Source organism: Mytilus trossulus, chromosome 6, assembly GCF_036588685.1.
Source record: "Mytilus trossulus isolate FHL-02 chromosome 6, PNRI_Mtr1.1.1.hap1, whole genome shotgun sequence".
In the NCBI taxonomy this organism is placed as follows: Eukaryota; Metazoa; Mollusca; class Bivalvia; order Mytilida; family Mytilidae; genus Mytilus; species Mytilus trossulus.
In genome coordinates, this window is record NC_086378.1 from 49087120 (window position 1) to 49107199 (window position 20080).

Here is a 20080-nt window from a genome sequence, read left to right on the forward strand (position 1 = left end):
GTTATTGGAATATAACAGCTGCCCTTGGATTCGCACTCGAGCCAAATCGCAAGCTGTTATTGTGTTGTCCATCTGCGAATCTAGGACCACGCCTAAAATTATAAATTTGTCTGCGCACCTTAAAATCGTGTAGAGTTTAGCGAAGTGTGAATAACTGTACAACATAAACAACTATGTGAATAATGACAGTTAAGACTAGTACAGGAGCCATTGTTATAATCATAACATCCATACGTTTTAGTTACATGGTTTTGATTATTTTGTGTGTTATCATCATACATGAATGGTAACAAAAGCTCTAAATCGACTGTTCCCCAGTCTCAGCTGTATGTCACTCATGTATTTCAGAAGCCCTCTTGCCTCTCCCAAGAAGTTTCCAGACTAATCTGCATAACAAAATGTAAATAGCAAAGATACAATCTACATTAGATTGCTCAATAAAAGACAAAGCAACTAATATGTGAATGTACTGAACATTGAATTAAATTAAACATCATTATTCACTATATAGACATATAATAAACATAAACAAATGAAATAGATTGAATGTATTAAGGATTTCACCTCTGAGGAGCCAAAAGTTTCTAGAATTAAACTTTTTTTCTTAACCTGATTTTTGGGTTTATAAGACTGTAACAAAATAATTGGCGAAGAAAAAATCATATGGTGGTGCACTTCTTGTTTTGCTATGGCCCTTTGAAAATGCCCAATTTTGATGATTTTTCAATTTTTCATCGTTTTTTACCTATTTTTGGGCTGTTATCGTGAAAAAAATCACAGTTCCACAATTAAACTTTTTTTCATACTTTCTATTAAGATGAAGTGGACCAATCTGAATAAATTTTACTTAAAAAAACTATTGGTAGGTGTTAATATGAGAAAGTTTTATCATATTTGACGCTTTTTTGTATAAAATTTATCATGCTGTCAATTTTGTATTTTTGTGATTTTTCTCGGTTTTTAGAACAAAATGTATATTATGTCAATTTTTTTGTTATTAATGATTGAAAAAAACACATATCTAAGAAATTTGAAAAAAACAAAATTATATGGGATGTACATGATTCTTGTAAAATCATTTTTTGTATCTCTAAACCATTTTCTCAAATTTTTGACAAAAAATACTGACTTGATTGGTCGTAAAATTTGAAAACTGGATTACTCAAAAACTAATCATTGTAAATACACTATTTATTCACAGAGTATATATTTTTTAAAATTCATTGATATTTTCCACTTGTATAACATGTTTTGGAAATAATTCAAGAACAAGATTTCAACGAGACTGGATGACACTGAAAAGTCAGAAGAAAAACATCCTTAAAATAAAATATCAAGTAATCATGTGTATAAAACATTAACCAAAAAATCTGACCGTAAATCAATATAACTCCTTAAAATTGAAGATAGCGTTTGTAATATTTGTGATGAGAGTGAAGAGCAGTTAAGTATATGGAATGTAATTAAATAGACATGCGCGTCTGCTTTGACCTGCTAATGAACTATTGCTGGGGTTCATATATAGTTTCACAAAAATTTTCATGTATATTAATGTACATTTAAAAGCAATAGACTCATTACATGACATAATATTGGAATTTAAATGGATTATTGTAGTATAACGTTTTTTCAACCAAAATAAATTTGAGTACTACTGTAAACCAACATATTTTTAGGAGCAATTAAGTTTGCTACTTTTGCAAGTACAAAAATAACGCAAATATTAATCGTCGCGAATATGTAAAACTTGAATCATTCCTTATTTAACTACAAGCAGTACATACGAAAATCATGAAAATATATATCCGCGAAGGGTTATTGTCCCTTTAAATTTGACACACTCCTTATTTCCATTCTCAATTTTAAATAGGATAAAAAGCGAAATAAAGTATCCGCGAAAAAAAGTTGGTTTAAAGTACATGTTTATCGTTTTAAAAACGAAGTACCAATTGACCATCGTTGAAAAATGATCATCTTTCAAACTTTTTGCTTAATTATCTTCTATGATGGTAACCATGTTTATGATATCTGATACATATGTCATGTTGCATTTTAGTGAAAACGATAGATATATAAGCCAAAAACACATCGTTTTTTTCTGAAATATATCCTAGAACAAATTTATTTATGAATAAAAGCAGACAAAATTAATTTTGTATTCTGTTTTTATCTTTAGCAAAAAAACTACGATCATCTTTTGAAAGTTTGACTGGCGTAGAAAGAGGCATGAAAAATGGATTGATGAATACTTCGTCGTTTAAAGAGGAGGATTTCCCATGTACCCAATGTGAACCACCAAGTAATTTTATTTATAATAAGAAGGTGCAGACAATCAAACCCTAGTAACATATTGTCGAGTATATGCCAGGAATTTCCAAGAGTTAAAACTTATACCTAAATTCTATATTACCCCTTCAGTGATTTTGAGACTTTGACAGCTTACTATGTGTACTTGTACTAGCAACATTTCAAAGTTATGATTCAAGGGTAATGAAACATGAAGAGCATATCGGAAAACCACTACGTCAAAAAAACAAACCAAAAGGGCTATGCATAAAAGATATTTCCCACAAATAAACGTGGTTTTGGGAAATGGCCGTATTTACCAAGTTTGACCTATAATTTCTGAATATGACAAATAACTGCAACCACAATTCTTACTTGTTTTATTCATATCGATCACAACAAAAAATTAGAACGACATCTTTTACAAAAACCCCAATTATCTGCGACGTGAAGTTTTTTTTTTTGTTAGTGTTTTTTTTAAGGGAGGGAAGTCAAATTGTCGTATAATTTTTTATATTATTTTTAAATGTTGAAATCAAAACTGATTTTAATCATATCATATATGTTGTCATTCATGGATTTTTCCTGCATTAAATTGATACTTTGGTGTTATTAAGTTTATACGTCCGATCAGTAGGGTCCGATTTCTTCATTAGATTGCATTGGCATATTCGCTAATTGCATGTTTCTGTTTGTTTTTGATATATGATCTTATCATATACTTATACGAAATAACAAATGGGTTTAACGTATAACACCATTACATTTACGTCAATTTCATATTTTTCGAATTGGTGCTTAGCGGGGGATATACCACTTAGTAAATCTTTTGTTTAAATGCAATATATTTTTTTCAAGAAAGAGAGATGTTTATTCTATTCTTTATCTGAATTCAGGTAAACGGTTTTGCTCTGTGAATATTTCCATGTGCACTTTCTTTAAAAATGTTTCCCTTAACATTGAAAATGGTTTAAAAGAGCGAATAGCGATATTGAATCATGATCGAAAAAAAAACAAGTTGATACTATATTTAAAGGTTGAACCATCTGGACGAAAATCAACAATGAACAACAAGTATCCCATTTGCTTGAAACATTTTTAAAATTTTTCCTATATTGAATGGTTTTCAAAATATTCCCTAAGATTTAACAATATATATGCAGTCAAAAATACACATAAGACGCTTTTATGATTTAAATAACAGCATTTCATTCATCAACATATTTATTGCTGCCTCTTTGTGTTTAATTTCTGTCATATGTAGCATTCAAATTATTTGTTTAGTGGTTCAGATTATTACACGAATAAAATTGAGAATGGAAATGAGGAACATGTCAAAGAAACAACAACCCGACCATAAAACAGACACCAGAAGAAGGTCACAAACATGTCTTCAATGCAGCGAGATATCCCGTACCCGGAGTCTTTTAGCTGGCCACTTACCAAATATATATATACTAGTTTAGTGATAATAAATGCCATACTAAACTCAAAATTTTACTCAGAAACTAAAATTAAAAAAATTACAAGACTAGCACAGGCTAGAGGCTCCTGACTTGGGTCAGGCGCAAAAAAGCGGCGGGATTAAACATATATATAAGATGGCAACCCTCCCCAATACCTCTTGCCAATGTAAAAAATTAAATGCGTACAATACGCACATTAAAATGCAGTTTCAGAGAAGTCCGAGTCTGATGTCAGAAGATGTTACCGAAGCAAATGAACAAAATGAGAATCAAACATAAATAGCAACAGACTACCAGCAGTTAACTGCCTCCAGACTCTAATCAAACTGATTGAAAGATTATGTCTTCCTCATATGAATATCAGGCACAATCCTATCCGTTAGGGATTTGGTATCATACCATCATAACATATATGAGAAGAACATAACCCGTGTCATGCCAACAACTGGTTTTTAAATAAATGTGTTTAGTTCCGATGCAAAGACCCTATAAGTGCATTAATATTAACGCCAAAATATGCAATCTTTAATGACCTGATAACATGATCGTAACTTTATCCCTTCTTAAAACGTCTATTTAAAAGTTTTGTTAGCTTCTTAGGTGATTACTGACATTTTTGTGCTTTATAAAGAATATTTCCATACAAAATTTGAAGTGAAATACCAGAACGTATAAGAAGTCTGCATGTTGAGCTATTTTTACGAATGATGTCCGTAAATCGATGATAAAATTTAGTAAATGTTTTGATTAGTTTGTGATATCGAAAAACCTGGTGTAATAATTTTTCAGTAATAAATACATTTCCCTCGTTAAAGTCTCAAACATTGTTACATACACGAGCGAATCGTACAAGTTAAGATATATAAATACCGTAAGATGGTGACAAGGGAACGTCACCATCTACAAATATATAATTAACGATAGGAAATGAAAAATAATCTCTTTTACCATATATTTTACTATTCAGCTTCGCGTTAATGACATAGTCATATAAGTTATTAAAAGCACCAGTATCAAAATATTTATAGAGCCAAAAAAGTACAAAGTTGAAGAGCAATTAGGATTCAAAATTTCAAAAAGTTGTGCCAAATACGGCTAAGGTAATCTATGCCTTGGGTAAGAAACTCCTTTGTTGTTCGAACAGTTCTAAGTTTTGTAAACAGGAAATTTATAAAAATGACCACATTATTGATATTCATGTCATCACCGAAATGTTGACTACTGTGCTAAAGATATCAAGATCCAGGAAAGGGCAGTGTAAGTATTAACTTTTTAAAGTATGTTCAACAGGATTAATTTCTTCACAGACTGAAGTTGTTTTTATTGAGAGCCAAAATGTCATCCAAATATCTTAAAATATTAATAAATTTGTGTATCAGTATCGAAGGGTCTTTGCTGATTTTTGTCATAGATTGTAACTCATAGCAATAAGAGGTGCATATTTAGTCCCCTATTGAAAAAAGAACAAAAATGATCAAGTAAAAATTCAAGGGCAGATATAGCATTAAAGCATGTCCTATTGACATAGTGTTTCTGTTTATTGCTACTAAAAATCACCTAAAATAGTTTGAACATATATATTCACATTCTGACTTTTTAAATGCCCATTTGATTAGGTGTGTGAGGCAAACTGTCCTTACTATAACGACATTTGATTGTTGTACTATTCAATCAGAAGACAATCCCATAAATATCATCGACATGTGATATTAGTCTACATCAACCAATTTATTGATTAATATATTTACATTTTACCCTTTCAAATTTCTAATATTCCAATTTCCATAGTGGTACAGTAATCTTTGTTTAAATGTTGAGTTGAGGGTATAATAGCTATCCAGGTTATGTAGTTTTGTAGAAAAAAAAGAAAAAAACCCCCCCAAGTATTTAGAATGTTGGATTGAAAAGTTGTGGAAGAAGACATCTGCTCATAAAACCTTGTGGGACATATACATACACTATTTGTTTTGGTTTTATTTTAGATTCGTATGATAAAATGATTCAGTATATATAATAACATTTTGTTTCTGAAACCAATACCTTTAGCGCACACATTTATACTTTAACACAATATTTTAAAATATGTCTGTGGATAATCTCGGTACAAACTGGGGAACGTAAACGAAGAGAAAACATTACACAATTGTAATAAAGCATTCAAAATTTAAGACGCCTATTTGTTATTTAATATGCGAGCAAAGAATAAACCGTTATCTTGATAACTATTGTTACATACTTTTCTTATATATTCACATAGGTAAAAACACTAGTTTTAAAATTAAATGTGATGAATTAATAACGTCTCACAACTAAAATATTGTCAAAAAATACAAACGTGTATAATCTATTTTTTTATGTAAGGCGTTCGCTCATATTTATCACACAAAACTTTAAAGGAGATTACGTCTGTGCTGTTCTTTTTTACTCTAGAGGCAAATTAATGGCTCTTATACCGTTTCATTTGTTTGACACAAACACTTAGAGCACGTAGATGAGCAAAATACGCCTTTCAAATACTAGTATAAAGTAGGTCGATTGTACTACAAATATAATACCATGGTAATTGCAACAATTTTGTCCTTTTTTTCGATTATTATACTTATCACTGATGTTGTACTGTACATGACTAACATTAAATTTGTCAAATAAAGAGAACAAAGAAAGTGTTCACATAAGACTAACTTCCAGAGTCTCTCTTTATATTGTTCATCGCGATAAATCTTTTAATGTTAATGTTGTGTTAATGTAACTTGTTATTTATATTTGTTGTTCCAACTAGTACTTATTCGATTTCCTTTTCTCTTGAGTATCGTACTTTTGTTTTTTAAAAATATTAGTATACACATTAACTTAGGGCAATTGTACCGATGTCAAATTCAAAGGTACACCAATTGTAAAATCAAACGGTTCTTCTGACCTAAATAAGTTTTGACCATAATATATTACGACAACGTACCCAGTGTTAAGTTTCATAGTAAATGTTCTAAATTTTGACTTTATCTCTAAAATTAATCCAACTTTATGATAAAGGAATGATTGGTCTGCGCAAAGACATGTCATTTAGTGTTAATTAACCTGGACAGACGTACACTATTGGTTTGTCTTTAATAATTTTATTGACTGATTGTTCAATTGTCAGTTTTCATTTTGCAGCCGAAATATCCCTTTTGCTAATCTAGTGACGTTAAGTAATTGTATTGATATAAATGTGTGATGATCGTTTTTGTTGCTATTATACGAACTATATTAAAAAGGTTTTGCTTCTCAACATAATTGTACAAAATGGGTGATGAGGAAGAACGCATATTACACACACTGCATAAGTTTTCGAATCCATATCACAAACTGATAAACAGATGTGAAATTGCTGTCATAACAAAGTTTTAAACCACATTTTTGTTGGAAAATACTTGTTCAAAGTCATAAGAAAAACAATTTTATTGCTTTCGCCAAATTTCCTTATTTATTTTGGATTCGATATTTTTGTTAATAACTTTTATTAAAATTTTTATACCACAGTCACACAAGGCCACCATCGTACTACGATCTCTGAAAAAAATTGGCAAATTTCGACGATCGTATAGCGATCGTGTAGATCTCAGTAAGTTTATTGTACGGTCGTGGTGAGGTCTTCGTGATCATGATGAGCGTGGCAAACTTTGAGCTTGTTCAAAACATTCGCTGTGCGGTCGGGGCAAATCAGATTATAGTAGAAGTGTAGCGAGAGCTAAGTAAGGTCTTGGTGAGATCGCTAAGGTCGCTATGCAATCGGATTGAGAGCGTCACAGCCAAGTTACTACGTTCGCAATACGACTCCAATCTTATTGCGCTCTCACTATCTTCTACCACGATCGGATTTCGCCCCGACCGCGCCAAGGTCATTTTGAACATATTCAAAGTCTAGTGAGACTGCGGTATTATCTGTAAATATAAAATAAATATTGCATAAATCCAAGTTGCAGATTTAGCACAGCTGGTTATATCACATGTATCAGGATAGCTAGTAAAAAACTCATCATAGATACCAGGAAATTTTTTTGAATATACGCCAGACGCGCGTTTCGTCTTTAAAAACCTCATCAGTGACGCTCGATCCAAAAATGTTAACAAGGCCAAATAAAGTACGAAGTTGAAAAGCATTGAGGACCAACATTTCTAAAAGTTTGCCAAATACAGCTCAGGAAATGTATGTCTGAGGTCGAAAAGCCTTAGTTTTTGAAAAAAATCAAAATTACGTCACGCTCACCCTATCAACCCAGCAGTTTCCTATACTTGTACAGTTCATGATATAGCCAGTTTCGTTTTACCTTGCTATGTCTCTTCCTAATCGATTTGCGTGCTGTGCATATCGGTAAATAACTGTTGCCTTAAATAAGAGGACAAAGATATCGGAAAAAATTATTTTAGCTCAAAATAAGGTAAACAAGAGTGAAGGTTTGTTACAATGTATCAGCTTTGACGATAATGAAGAAATCTCACAAACCGTGGAAGACTAAAGATGTCTGGATCTGTAAAGGACTTTTTTTTGCGCGTTTACTGTTTTTTCTTCCACGTTTTGTTTTAATAGCTTTTCCTCAAGTTCCTAATTCTTATATTGGCATGATAAAATATAAAGTTAAAATATTTAGATATTTATGTTATTTGCATCTTCAGCTATTTATATCATTGACATTTGGAGAATAAAGTCTTACAAAAGGTATTGCTTATTTTGTAGTTTTATGAAAAGGCCACTCTTATTTTTTACTAGAACATCCGTTTCATTTTTCAACAGGAACTGGTGGGATATGTAAAAGAACAATGCTGATTCTGGAACCTCCTTCCATAATGGTGCTTCATATCGACAGATTTAGTGAAGTATGTCTTGTATAATAATGTGAAAGTATTTTTATTTGTGGGGTATCAATTTTTGTGGTTATCGTGGAGTACTTTATCCATGAATGTAAGTGTCCAACAAAATAAAACAACCATTGTTTAAATCAAAACATAGACACATCCCCGTTTGTAGGTTTGACTACTGATATGATCTAGAGAATATATTGAATAACGCATAATCTGAGAATACTTTAATAGCAGCCACAGAACTGCAACTGCATGCACGATTTAACCAATTTGATATCTAAAAATCTAAACTGTACAACTTTTGATCTTGTAATTCTAAATAAATTAATATTTTTGATCGATGAAATTCAGATTCCTGGTATTTTTTTAGTCAAATTTTCATTACTGATATGCTAGTATGATAAAGTGTTCATTTTATATCCCCATAGTTCTCGTACATATGGAAAATATTCATGTCATGCTTGGCTTGATCTTAATAGGAATTATCTGACAATTACGTTTGACAAGATACGTTTGTTTATGTTTCTATTATAGGTTAGACACTACTTGGTCTTGGCCGAGGGCTTAAAACTGCATTAAACATGACCATGTATTGTCTGACTAATTTAGAACATATTCACACTTTCGGGTGACCTTACAAAACTTTCCTTTCACATTGTAAATATTCAAATCTAAATAGAATTCACTTTTTATTATGACCTAAAAGTAAAACAAAGATAATCATCATTTCAATGGATGGAATGAAACAGCTATGTCAAGATAGTTTGTGAGAACCGAACGGATAATATTTTTTACTTCTGCTCCAGGTAAATTTTTATTCTTATGTACATGTATTTTGAGATTCTTTTATTTTAAAAAGCAACACAAAGTTATATAAATCCTCTTTTGAAATTTGAGATTTGTTTTGATTATGAATATAAAACTCTCCGTATAAATATTCAAATTCAGACTATTTGAATGCTTACTTTTTATTCATAAATGTACATGCAATGTGTGCACGTGTCGCCGAAAAAATACTTGCCTTATATATCATTTGAAGTCTAGCATTGTTTTGTTGAAAGAAAAAAAAATCCCTCAAATGTCAGTTATATAAATTTAAAAAAATATTAATTTACCTATATCCTTTCCTCAATTGTTTTTTTGTTTATTCTATATATGTGTACCGTTAGAAAATGTACGAATATTTGCAAAATTCAAAATTGTATTGTATATCATTCTGTTAACTGTTAATAATAAAACTGCTGAAAGAAAGAACTACGGACAACTAAAGATACATACTGTGGATTCTTTTTTTTTCTTCGGTATCAATTTTCGTAGATTGATATTTCTACATCAACAGCTTATAGGAAATGTGTAGTTTGTTGAATATTTAAACTCGTGGTTCACCTATGTATACGAAAACCACGAACAATGGTATCCAACAAATGAAAATGAATTCACAATACATAAAATATCTCATGAAGTCTTCATTCTTTCTAATTGTCAGATAATTTAACTGCTTCATATTTACACACAAAGTTTTACCTGTAAAATGTGTATGACTTTTGACTTTTCAAAATTCTGTTTGGTAAAAGAGAAGTAGGAACGAAATCGGTTAAACCATTGTAACAAATAAATATAAGATATTTGATTACTTACATCAATACATCAATTTATGTATTTTAGAACGGACACGGTGGAGTGGTGAAACGAAACAATCTTGTTACATATCCTGAAAGTTTTGACATTGTGCAATTTTGCAGTAAGGCAACGGAGGTAAATATTATATTAATGACTCGAATATCAAATATGGATTCCTGAACATTGTTATATTACGAAATACAGTATAAAATGGTCTCCTTAAAACTAATTCACTGTTTCTCTTTTATCATCAGCATTTATTCAAGAACAAACTGAAGGAAACGCAATCCCTTCATTGCACTGACTGTAAATTATAGACTCCTCATTTTGTTTTCACAAAACTGTGTAGCATTTATAATTCTCTCTAAGAAAGACACACTTCGCATATGTAGATTATCATCATATCCAGCATTATAATACACATAATTTCACACAGTGCGTCATTGATTATAAGACAATAAACATCACTGAGAGTTAACCAATTAAATTTCATCTTTCTTCTTCCTGTGTATAATGTGGCCTTCTAATTTAGATTCTGCAGAGGATATGAAAAAAAGAATTATAGAATAAATTTTGTTCATACTTTGAACGACAAAATCATTTAATTTCTACCTGTTTAACGTTTGCATGCAGATTAACTGATATACATCAAACGCGCAAGTTCAATGTTCACCTAACCATGTGTATGACAGGGTAAGGATGCGGTCCCAGTTCTTAAAATCGTTCAATCCTTGATTGATGAATTAAGGAAGCACAGTACAAAGATTATTGCACTCCCAATCAGACAGCTTTAAACTGATGTAATTCATTTCATCCTTTTATTTTATAAATGAGGTAACAAAAGAAACAAGAAAGACATATCTTTCTTGTTTGTGATAATTTCATTAAGACAAACTTATTACATAATCAATTGTTATGTAATTAGCTGCTATATTGTGATGGCTACACTTGAATATATTTAGCGTCTTTGTTCTTCATAGCATACCAAAATATTTGATAGATTCTTGTACAACACAGCGATAAAGATTAAAACATTACGTTGACTACTCTACCCCTATTTTTAAAAATTTCACCTATTATAGCTGTTTGTTTTGGTTCAAGCTTTGTTGTCAATATAATGGAATTTGATGCAACAGCAACAGGTGAGAGGTTTAGCTAGCTAAAACCAGATTTAATCATTTTCTACATGAGTAATGTCTGTACCAAGTCAGGAATACGACATTTGTTAAATATTCGTTTGATGTATTTGAGCTTTTAATTGTGCCATTTGGTTTGGGCCTTTCCGTTTTTGAAGTTTCCTTGCAGTTCAATTTCTAGAAGCCATGTAACCAAAAGCTCCAAAATATTCTATAGAAACACCAAATACAAATATAATGGTGCCTTGAAACGCACAATATCTATGAAACAGATTTTGTTTAATGCAATGAATAAATTTCCTATAGCCACAACTGTCAATTTCAAGGGAATTTATATTTTGACACTTTTTCGTATGTAAGCAGATGTGACGTACCATAAAAGTTACATAAGTCTTACATGCTGTCCATAAAAAAAGCTAAAAACTTAATATATATAGTTTGCTCAGTAAGAGCCAAATTAAAAGTATATTTTATAATATTTGTACTTCTTCTAGATCCATATAATAAATTTTAATAACTTTCATTCAAAACATGACGATTATTTCCCAAGTTTAAGAAGGGTGATTGATATATGTTTCAAAGATATACACAAAGTACTATGGTTTTTAGAATATCTTGTCTAAACATTTGAACGTACTGTCGGACAGTTTTGAGTCAAATAAATAAAATGTATATCAACTATATGGTCATTTTTATAAAATTCCTGTTTGAAATACTTTCAATTTCCGAAAAAGGATTTTCTTAACCCAGGAATAGTTTACAGTAGCCGAATTTGGCACAACCTTTTGAAATTCTGGATCCTCATTGCTCCTCAACTTTGTACTTTTTGGGGCATTTTAACTGCTTTGATCTGAGCGTCACTGATGAATCTTATGCAGACGAAACGTGCATCAAATTGGGGTCAGAAAATTTTTAAGGACCCCCTTTTTTAAAGTCAAATGGTCGTTTCCTAAATGTAAAAAAAAGTTGTCCAAAGATTTTGCATTCAATTCGCTACGTAATGAACATTTAAATGACATAGTTTCAAAGTTTGAACAATTCGTATGTACAGGTACCTAAACAAGGTGTATGGATGTAAACAAATTTAATGTGAAACAAGTGTTCATTACATCAAACTAATTATAAACATGTCTACTGTACTTGACGTTTGGTGTGAGCATGGCCTTAGTGTAACTCACACATAAAACTAAACACAATTGCGTTCCCATTGATAAAAAATCAAAGATTACATGAAGTTTAAATCTTCTTTTGTTTACACTCAGTCGATAGTTGATATACGCCTTGGGTTGTTTCAGTGTACATAAAACTAGGCATTTGAAACATTAACTTTTCTATGAATATTTAAAAAAGAAAAGAGTTTTGAATAAAATCGATATTTATAACAATTATTAAATTGAAAAATAGAATAGAGAATGGAAACGGGGAATTTGTCAAAGAGACAACAACCCGACCATAGAGAAGACAACTGCAGGAGGTCACCAACAGGTCTTCAATGCAGCGAGAAATTCCCGCACACAGAGGCGCCCTTCAGCTGGTCCCTAAACAAATATATATATAATAGTTCAATGATAATGAACCCCATACTAAACTCCAAATTGTACACAAGAAACTAAAATTAAAAATAATACAAGACTAGGAAAGGCCAGAGGCTCCTGTCTTGGACAGGTGCAAAAATGAGGCGGGGGTAATCATATTTATGAGATCTCAACCCTTCCCTATACCTCTAGCCAATACAGAAAGTAAACGCATAACAATACGCACATTCAAATTCAGTTCCAGAGCAGTCCGAGTCTGATGTCAGGAGATGTCACAAAGAAAATAAACAAAATGAAAGTAATTCATAAATAACATCAGACTGCTAGCAGTTAACTGACATGCAAGCTCCAGAATTTAATTAAACTGATTGAAATATTATGTCTCCATCATATGAATATCAGGCACACTCCTTTCCGTGAGGGGTTAAGTACCATACCATCATAACATATATGAGAAGAACATATCCCGTGTCATGCCAACAACTAGTTTTTTAATAAATGTGTTTAGTTCCGATGCAAGACCCTATAAGTGAATAAATATTGATGCCAAAATATGCAATCTTTAATGACCTGACAACAGTATCATACCGTATAGCGGGTTATTTTCGCGGGTGTAAAATTTCGCGATTTTCATTGAATAAGGTATACGAAAAATTTTGACGGTTATTATTTTGGCGGATTCACCATTTTTAACATTACCATTGCATGTACACTTTTAAATTGGCGGAATTTGTTTTGGCGATTTTGTTCTATCCGCGAACATAAGCGAAAATTTACACCCCGCGAAAATAACCCGCTATACGGTAACTATATCCCTTCTTATAAAGGTTTTGTTAGCGTCTGAGGTGAATACTGACATTGCTGTGCTTTTTAAAGAATATTTCCATAAAATATCGGATGTAAAATACCTGAACGTATAAGAAGTCTGCATGTTGAGCTATATTTACGAATGATACCGATGATAAAAATTATTAAATGTGTTGATTAGTTTCTGATATCGAAAACCCTGGTGTAATATTTTTTTCAGTAAAACATATTTCTCTAGTTAAAACATTGTTACATACACAAGTAAATCGTACAAGTTGAGATATATAAACACCGTAAGATGGTGACAATATGGTGAAAAATGGATAATTAACGATAGGAAATGAGAAATAATCTATTTTATCATAAATTTTATTATAAAGCTTTCCGTTAATGATATAGATATCAAGATCGAGGAACGGGCAGTGGTCATTATTAGTATTAGCTTTATTTAAAGTAAGTTCAACTGGATACATTTATTTAGTATACATACTGAAGTCGTCAATATTGAGAGCCAAAATAGCATTCAAATATCTAAAAGTATAATTAAATTAGTGTATCAGATGTTGTTCCGATGGGTCTTTGCTGATCTTTGTCATAAATTGTAACTCATAGCAATTCAAAACAATAAGGTTTTATTAAATAAAAAGAAGGGAAGCTTTTCATCAGCTATGATATAAATTTCTAGTTCATTTTTGTATATAGGTTCAAGATGATAATGACAATTATCAATTTAATCAAATGTATAATGTTCAAAACACTGGAAGTGAAATGAATTTTTCATTTGTTTACATTGTGTTGTACAAGTGTAACGGCAAGGAATATATGTAATTACTCAATGCTTATTTTCTACATGCTATTTATTATTTAATTCCCGTATTAAGCATCATTTCTTCTAACCGAATATAATAATAATAATTTTATATTAAAACGTCTGATATGCCTGCTATACATAGGAAAATACTTCAACTGTAATTGTTTATGTACGGAGACGTTGTCGTCTGCCATTTTTGAGAGAACCGAAACATGTGTTTTCATATCTGTAAGTACCATTCCACCTAAGAATCATGCAATATGAAGAAAAAGTGATTTACCCTATGTAACCAATATGCTTGATATTTGGTTATGTGACATAATTTGAGTAAAAAATAACATATTTTTAACCATAATTGTTAATGCCTACTATTTATGTCATTTATACCTTAATAAAAATTCAGATGGGAATGTTTTTCTCATTATATAAGTATTGGAAATATGATGGATGCTATAACATATATCTGCTGTGAACAGGCGAGTTGTATTAAACCATTTAGCATTTCAGAAAATATGGAATCTCCCTAACAACATATCAAAAAATTATATTTGTAGCATATAATCAGTAAATAGTTATTTTCATTTTAAATTAACCGCTTTTTCTTACTATTTCAAGATAGACAACTCTTGTTGAACTTCAAAACAAGTTAACAAAATAATTTCATATATTACTCTGCAGTTTTTATACAACTGCAATTAACAGTGTTAAGAAATTGATTATTTAGTAAAGATTCAGTGTTTATTACGTACAATTGGTTAGATAAATTATTTTTACTGACGATTTTTGTTCAGTGCATCGTGTCTTGTAAACAATGTATCACTTCCGGTTCTGCTGCACTACATGGGGCTGCTTCATTTGTTCATTTGTTCTAGGTCGGGCTATGCCCGGTTTGCCCTATCACGTGACCGGGTTAAATATGGTTGAAAATAAAACGAGTGGAACCGGCTGATTTAAAGATGGCGACAGAAGTTCAAATTTATACATTTTTGCTTTCTAAGCTAGGGAATATAAACGATGAACCTATTAACAATAAATATATATTTTTAACATGCAGTCTTTTTTTCTGATGCCTTATTCATCATAAAAACGTTTCTCCGAGATAATTTTAAAAATTTGAAAATAAAATATAGCATGGCAATTTAATATCGTCATAGTGGACCAATACAGTATCATGCAATATACGAGTCTGATTAACAAAAATCAATTTCATCTTTTAAATTCCGATAATTTATCTTGAATTGCACTTTCCGCCATACTTTTATGACCGGCTTATTGCTTGACGGTGAGTGAAGACCGGCGAGGGCGGCGTATGCCTATTTCCGCCGGCGGCTGATTTTACAGCAAATGAAGCGACTGTGCCTATACCGGAAGCGTCAACCGGGCTATGCCGGGCTAAGCCGCTGTGGCAAATGAAGTACTTCCCATGTGGAGGCAAATTTACGATGTTGTTTATCATACAATATGCAGCTGTCATCAAAGAAATTCTAGTTGTCTTCTTTACTAATGTTACTCTATAGACACAACCAAAGCTAAGTTTGCGTCACCGAGATGTAAAATTTCATTTCAAATTAGCTTTTGAGCCGAAAGTATCGCTCCGTACAAATTACCACAGAGGAAGTTATGAAATAACAACTGAGTCTGAAGAAAGCAGACTTGCTAATAGTGTTATCCCACAGAGAATGGATGTTTACTACTTATTTTTACTCAGAGTTTATACACCACACTCTTACAAACTTGGTAAAGAGTTTCATCAGGGTAATTAAAAGTTACAAATGGAAAATTGAAGTTTATATTTGGATGAAGACCAAAATACAGACATTTAGAGGCCTTTTCAGAGCCAAAGGAGGCTGAAGGAATACAAAATACTTCTCCCAGTTGAAAGTGGTAGGTTTAACAACATGATTACTTTTTTTTTCTTAAATGTGGAATAAAAGTACATTCATAAAACAGGATGTATTTTTTATTTTTTGGAAAGGGGGACAATGGGGAGGGGCAATGACTCAATTTTATTTAGTATATATGTTCGAGTGTTTACTGGGACGAAAATAAAATATTGTTTGTTTCCCCAATCCCGACCGACCCTGCAAAAAACAGTGCTACTCATAAAATGTTATTGTCAAAACTAATTCAAATATTATTTTATTCATTTCCAATTTCCTGGCTTGCTGGAATGTATGATATTATTCAAGCTTTTTGGAAAAATAAAATATTTCCCTACCTACCTCCATGTTCCAATACCTGGTTTGGCAGGGTCGACGTCGGGATTGGGAAAACAAACAAAATATTAATTTAGGCCCTGGGTTCCATATACATTGACAGGGTTCTCGTTACAGATTTTTGAAGGCGAGTCCAGATTCTCATCATTTTTGGTCATGATGAGTCCAACAGCAAGAAGAAAACATTTTATTGCAAAACAATGTAATATTTTAGTCTCCATGGCCTAACAGAGCAATGAAATGACTATAAATTCCGATCACTTTTAAACTTTTGCTATAAAATGATGATATTTGTGTTTAGCTGTGTTCAGTTCATACAAAATATTTCAATCTTAATGCATCTGTGGACTCATCAGTTTTAAAAATGGTGAGTCCAGACAGATTTTGATGAGTTCAGGACTCATGGACTCGTCTTAGTGAGAACCCTGCATTGCAACAGTGAAATGCTAGACATGAAGTCATGACAGTTAACCTGTTAAGTTAAATTATTTATTTTAATTTTATTAATATTAAATAAACCAAAATACTTGAATTGAAATATATCCAAATAGGAAGATCTGGAATAATAGTTGTTCGCCCAGATTTTCAATATTGTCCAAAATGTTTTCTAGTTTCTTTGTTTTTCATGTTTATTACATTGTATGTGAACAGAATGTGTTGAACGTTTGTTGAAAAAATACCCTAATATTTGTCATTGTTTGTAAAGCAGAAACCAATTTATTTTTTTCCTTTGATTTATTATGTCATTGATCAATAATTGATCCAACCCAAGCCATCAACTTTGAATTTGTTTTCATTATACAGTTTTCATAATTTAAAGAATAAAAATATCTTTTTTCAACTTCAATGCCCTCATGTCAATATTGTTTTTAGTAGGACGACCAGACTCTATGGGTGAGTTAACCCAGGGTGAACAGGTTATTAGGGTGAAAGGACCCATGAGCAATGAAAGCATTCCTTATTAATATACTGATAATTATATATAACAGGTAGACATGCTAAAGATGAATTGACAGTCTGTCACAGTCACATACTTTCTATGTTACTGTCATTAACACTATCATGAATGTACATCCTTTAACAATGAGTTAATCCATACTGTCATTGACTATAACGTACATGTAAATACATGTGCAAAATGTAGTAAGATCTAAATAACCCAGAAATAACAAATGTTAAGCATTCCAAACAGAAAACTATTAGACAGTCTGATTTATATCATTTTTTTTTATATAAAAACAAATGCTGGTACACATGTATGATATACATGTTGTATATATATATATACATGTACATGAGAGGCCTCACGGTACTGGAATTTCTTGTCATTGAAGACCTGTTCAGTGTTGGTGACCTTCTGCTGTTGTCTGCTCCATGGTCGGGTTGTTGTCTCTATGGCACATTCCCCATTTCCATTTTAAATTTTATGATATATATTATATATACAACATTTAGTTAGTACATGTACATAAACAAAGGACACCCACGTGCACTGAATTATACATTTGTATATGTATAACATACTTTTAAGGCTTTTTTAATTTGTGTGTTTTCTTGTTATCTTTTATGTAATATTTTTTTTGCCATTTACATTTTTACATGTACATGTAGTTGAAAAGGTAAACGGACATGCATAAGGTCACAAATTTGAGAGAACATAAAGTCGCAAATAATTTGTTGACTATAATTGTTTTAATAAATAAAAGAGAGATCATGAAATATTTTCTTTTTATACGATCGCAAAATTTTTTTTTTTTTGGGCGTATATTGGTTTCACGTTGGGGTCGTTGTCGTCTGAAGACAATTGGTTTTTGCACTCTAACTTTAGGAATTAGGGGCCAAAATAAGCATTTTTTTGGTTTTCGCACAATAATTTTAGTATAAGTAAACAGAAATCTATGAAATTTTAACATAGGTTTATGACAACAAAAGGAAGGTTTGGATTAATTTTTGGAGTTTTGGTCCAAACAAAATAGGGGCCAAAAGGAGCCAAAATTAAACTTTGTTTGATTTCATCAAAAAACGAAGTATTGGGGTTCTTTGATATGCCAAATCTAATCGTGTATTCAGATTCTTAATTTTTGGTCCTGTTTTCAAATTGGTCTACATTAAGGAAGGTTTAAAGGATCCAATATTAAACTTCGCTTGATTTTCAACAAAAATTGAATTCTTGGGGTTCTTTGAGATGCTGAATCTAAACCATAAACATAAACTTATATTTTATCATGGGCCCAGTTTTCAAGTTGGTCCGAATAGGGGTCCAAAATTGTTATATTAAGTATTGTGCAATAGCAAGAAATTTTCAATTGCCACAGTTTTGCGCAATAGCAGGAAATCTTCAATTGCACAATATTGTGTCAAAGATACAACGACCCGACCATAGACACATGATAGAACAGACAGAAAGAAGGTCAACAGTAGGTCTTCAATGCACACAGAGGTGCCCTTCAACTGGCCATAAACAAATATTTATACTAGTTCAGTGATAATGAATTTAAAGCCATACTAAACTCCTTAAATCTATATTTAGTTTTGTTTTGTTTAGCCTAATTTAAAATCTAATGTATATTTATTATCAATCTTTTTTTCAGGTACCTTCTACCAGTCATCTAGTGTCATTTAAAGTTACTAGAGCAGAAATTTAAACTATAAAGAAAGTGACACATTCATGTATACATGGTAATTAATTTTTTTTTAAGATATTATTTATCAGACACTTAAGTGGATAAAAAAACAAAAAGAGAGCTGTTAGTATATATATTGTAACTCCATATCATACATTGTATATGTACAAGGTGAATAAATTTGCTTGTAACTTAGGATAGAGTCTTATGAAATGGTGAAAATCACTGTATCCCGGTACACAGGTACACAGGGTTGTCAATAAATGAAAACATAAAGTTAGCAGAATTTAAAATACATGTACATGTACTAATACATACATGTATTACAACAACACTTAAAGAGTACTTTTGTTGTTGTTGAAAACTTGGATCAGATAAATATAGAAAAGTATATTTACTATTTATCAAATTTTTTCATAACTGCTGACTGTCTTCTTTCACTTCTTCCTCTCCCAAAGCAATTTAACAAAATTTAACGGTTTCAAGTTTTGACGTCACATGCTTGTTGAGTAAACAGGTGTTTATAAGTATGACATTTGATTTCTATGATTTTTATTCTTACAATTATTTTAAGGGAATACGATACAGTTTTGATCCTGTATTTACAAGTTCTTGAAAATGTGCATATAGGCTATTTTTTACCTGATTAAATCAAATATGTAATAAAAAATATACCTTTATGTGCTACTTTTTGAGTAAAATGAGGTCGAAATTTTGTATATTTGTTCAAAATTCAGATT

At 31.3% G+C, this 20080-nt stretch overlaps 1 protein-coding gene across 1 annotated transcript in view; it reads left to right on the forward strand.

The window, feature by feature from the left end:
• Window positions 1–20080, forward strand: part of LOC134723491 (ubiquitin carboxyl-terminal hydrolase 16-like) — a 51654-nt gene that overhangs the window by 24918 nt on the left and 6656 nt on the right. The window contains exons 8-10 of the mRNA XM_063587089.1: window positions 2177–2299; window positions 8524–8606; window positions 10257–10346. Coding sequence (XP_063443159.1) covers window positions 2177–2299; window positions 8524–8606; window positions 10257–10346 — 296 coding nt within the window. The remainder of the gene's footprint in view (window positions 1–2176; window positions 2300–8523; window positions 8607–10256; window positions 10347–20080) is intronic.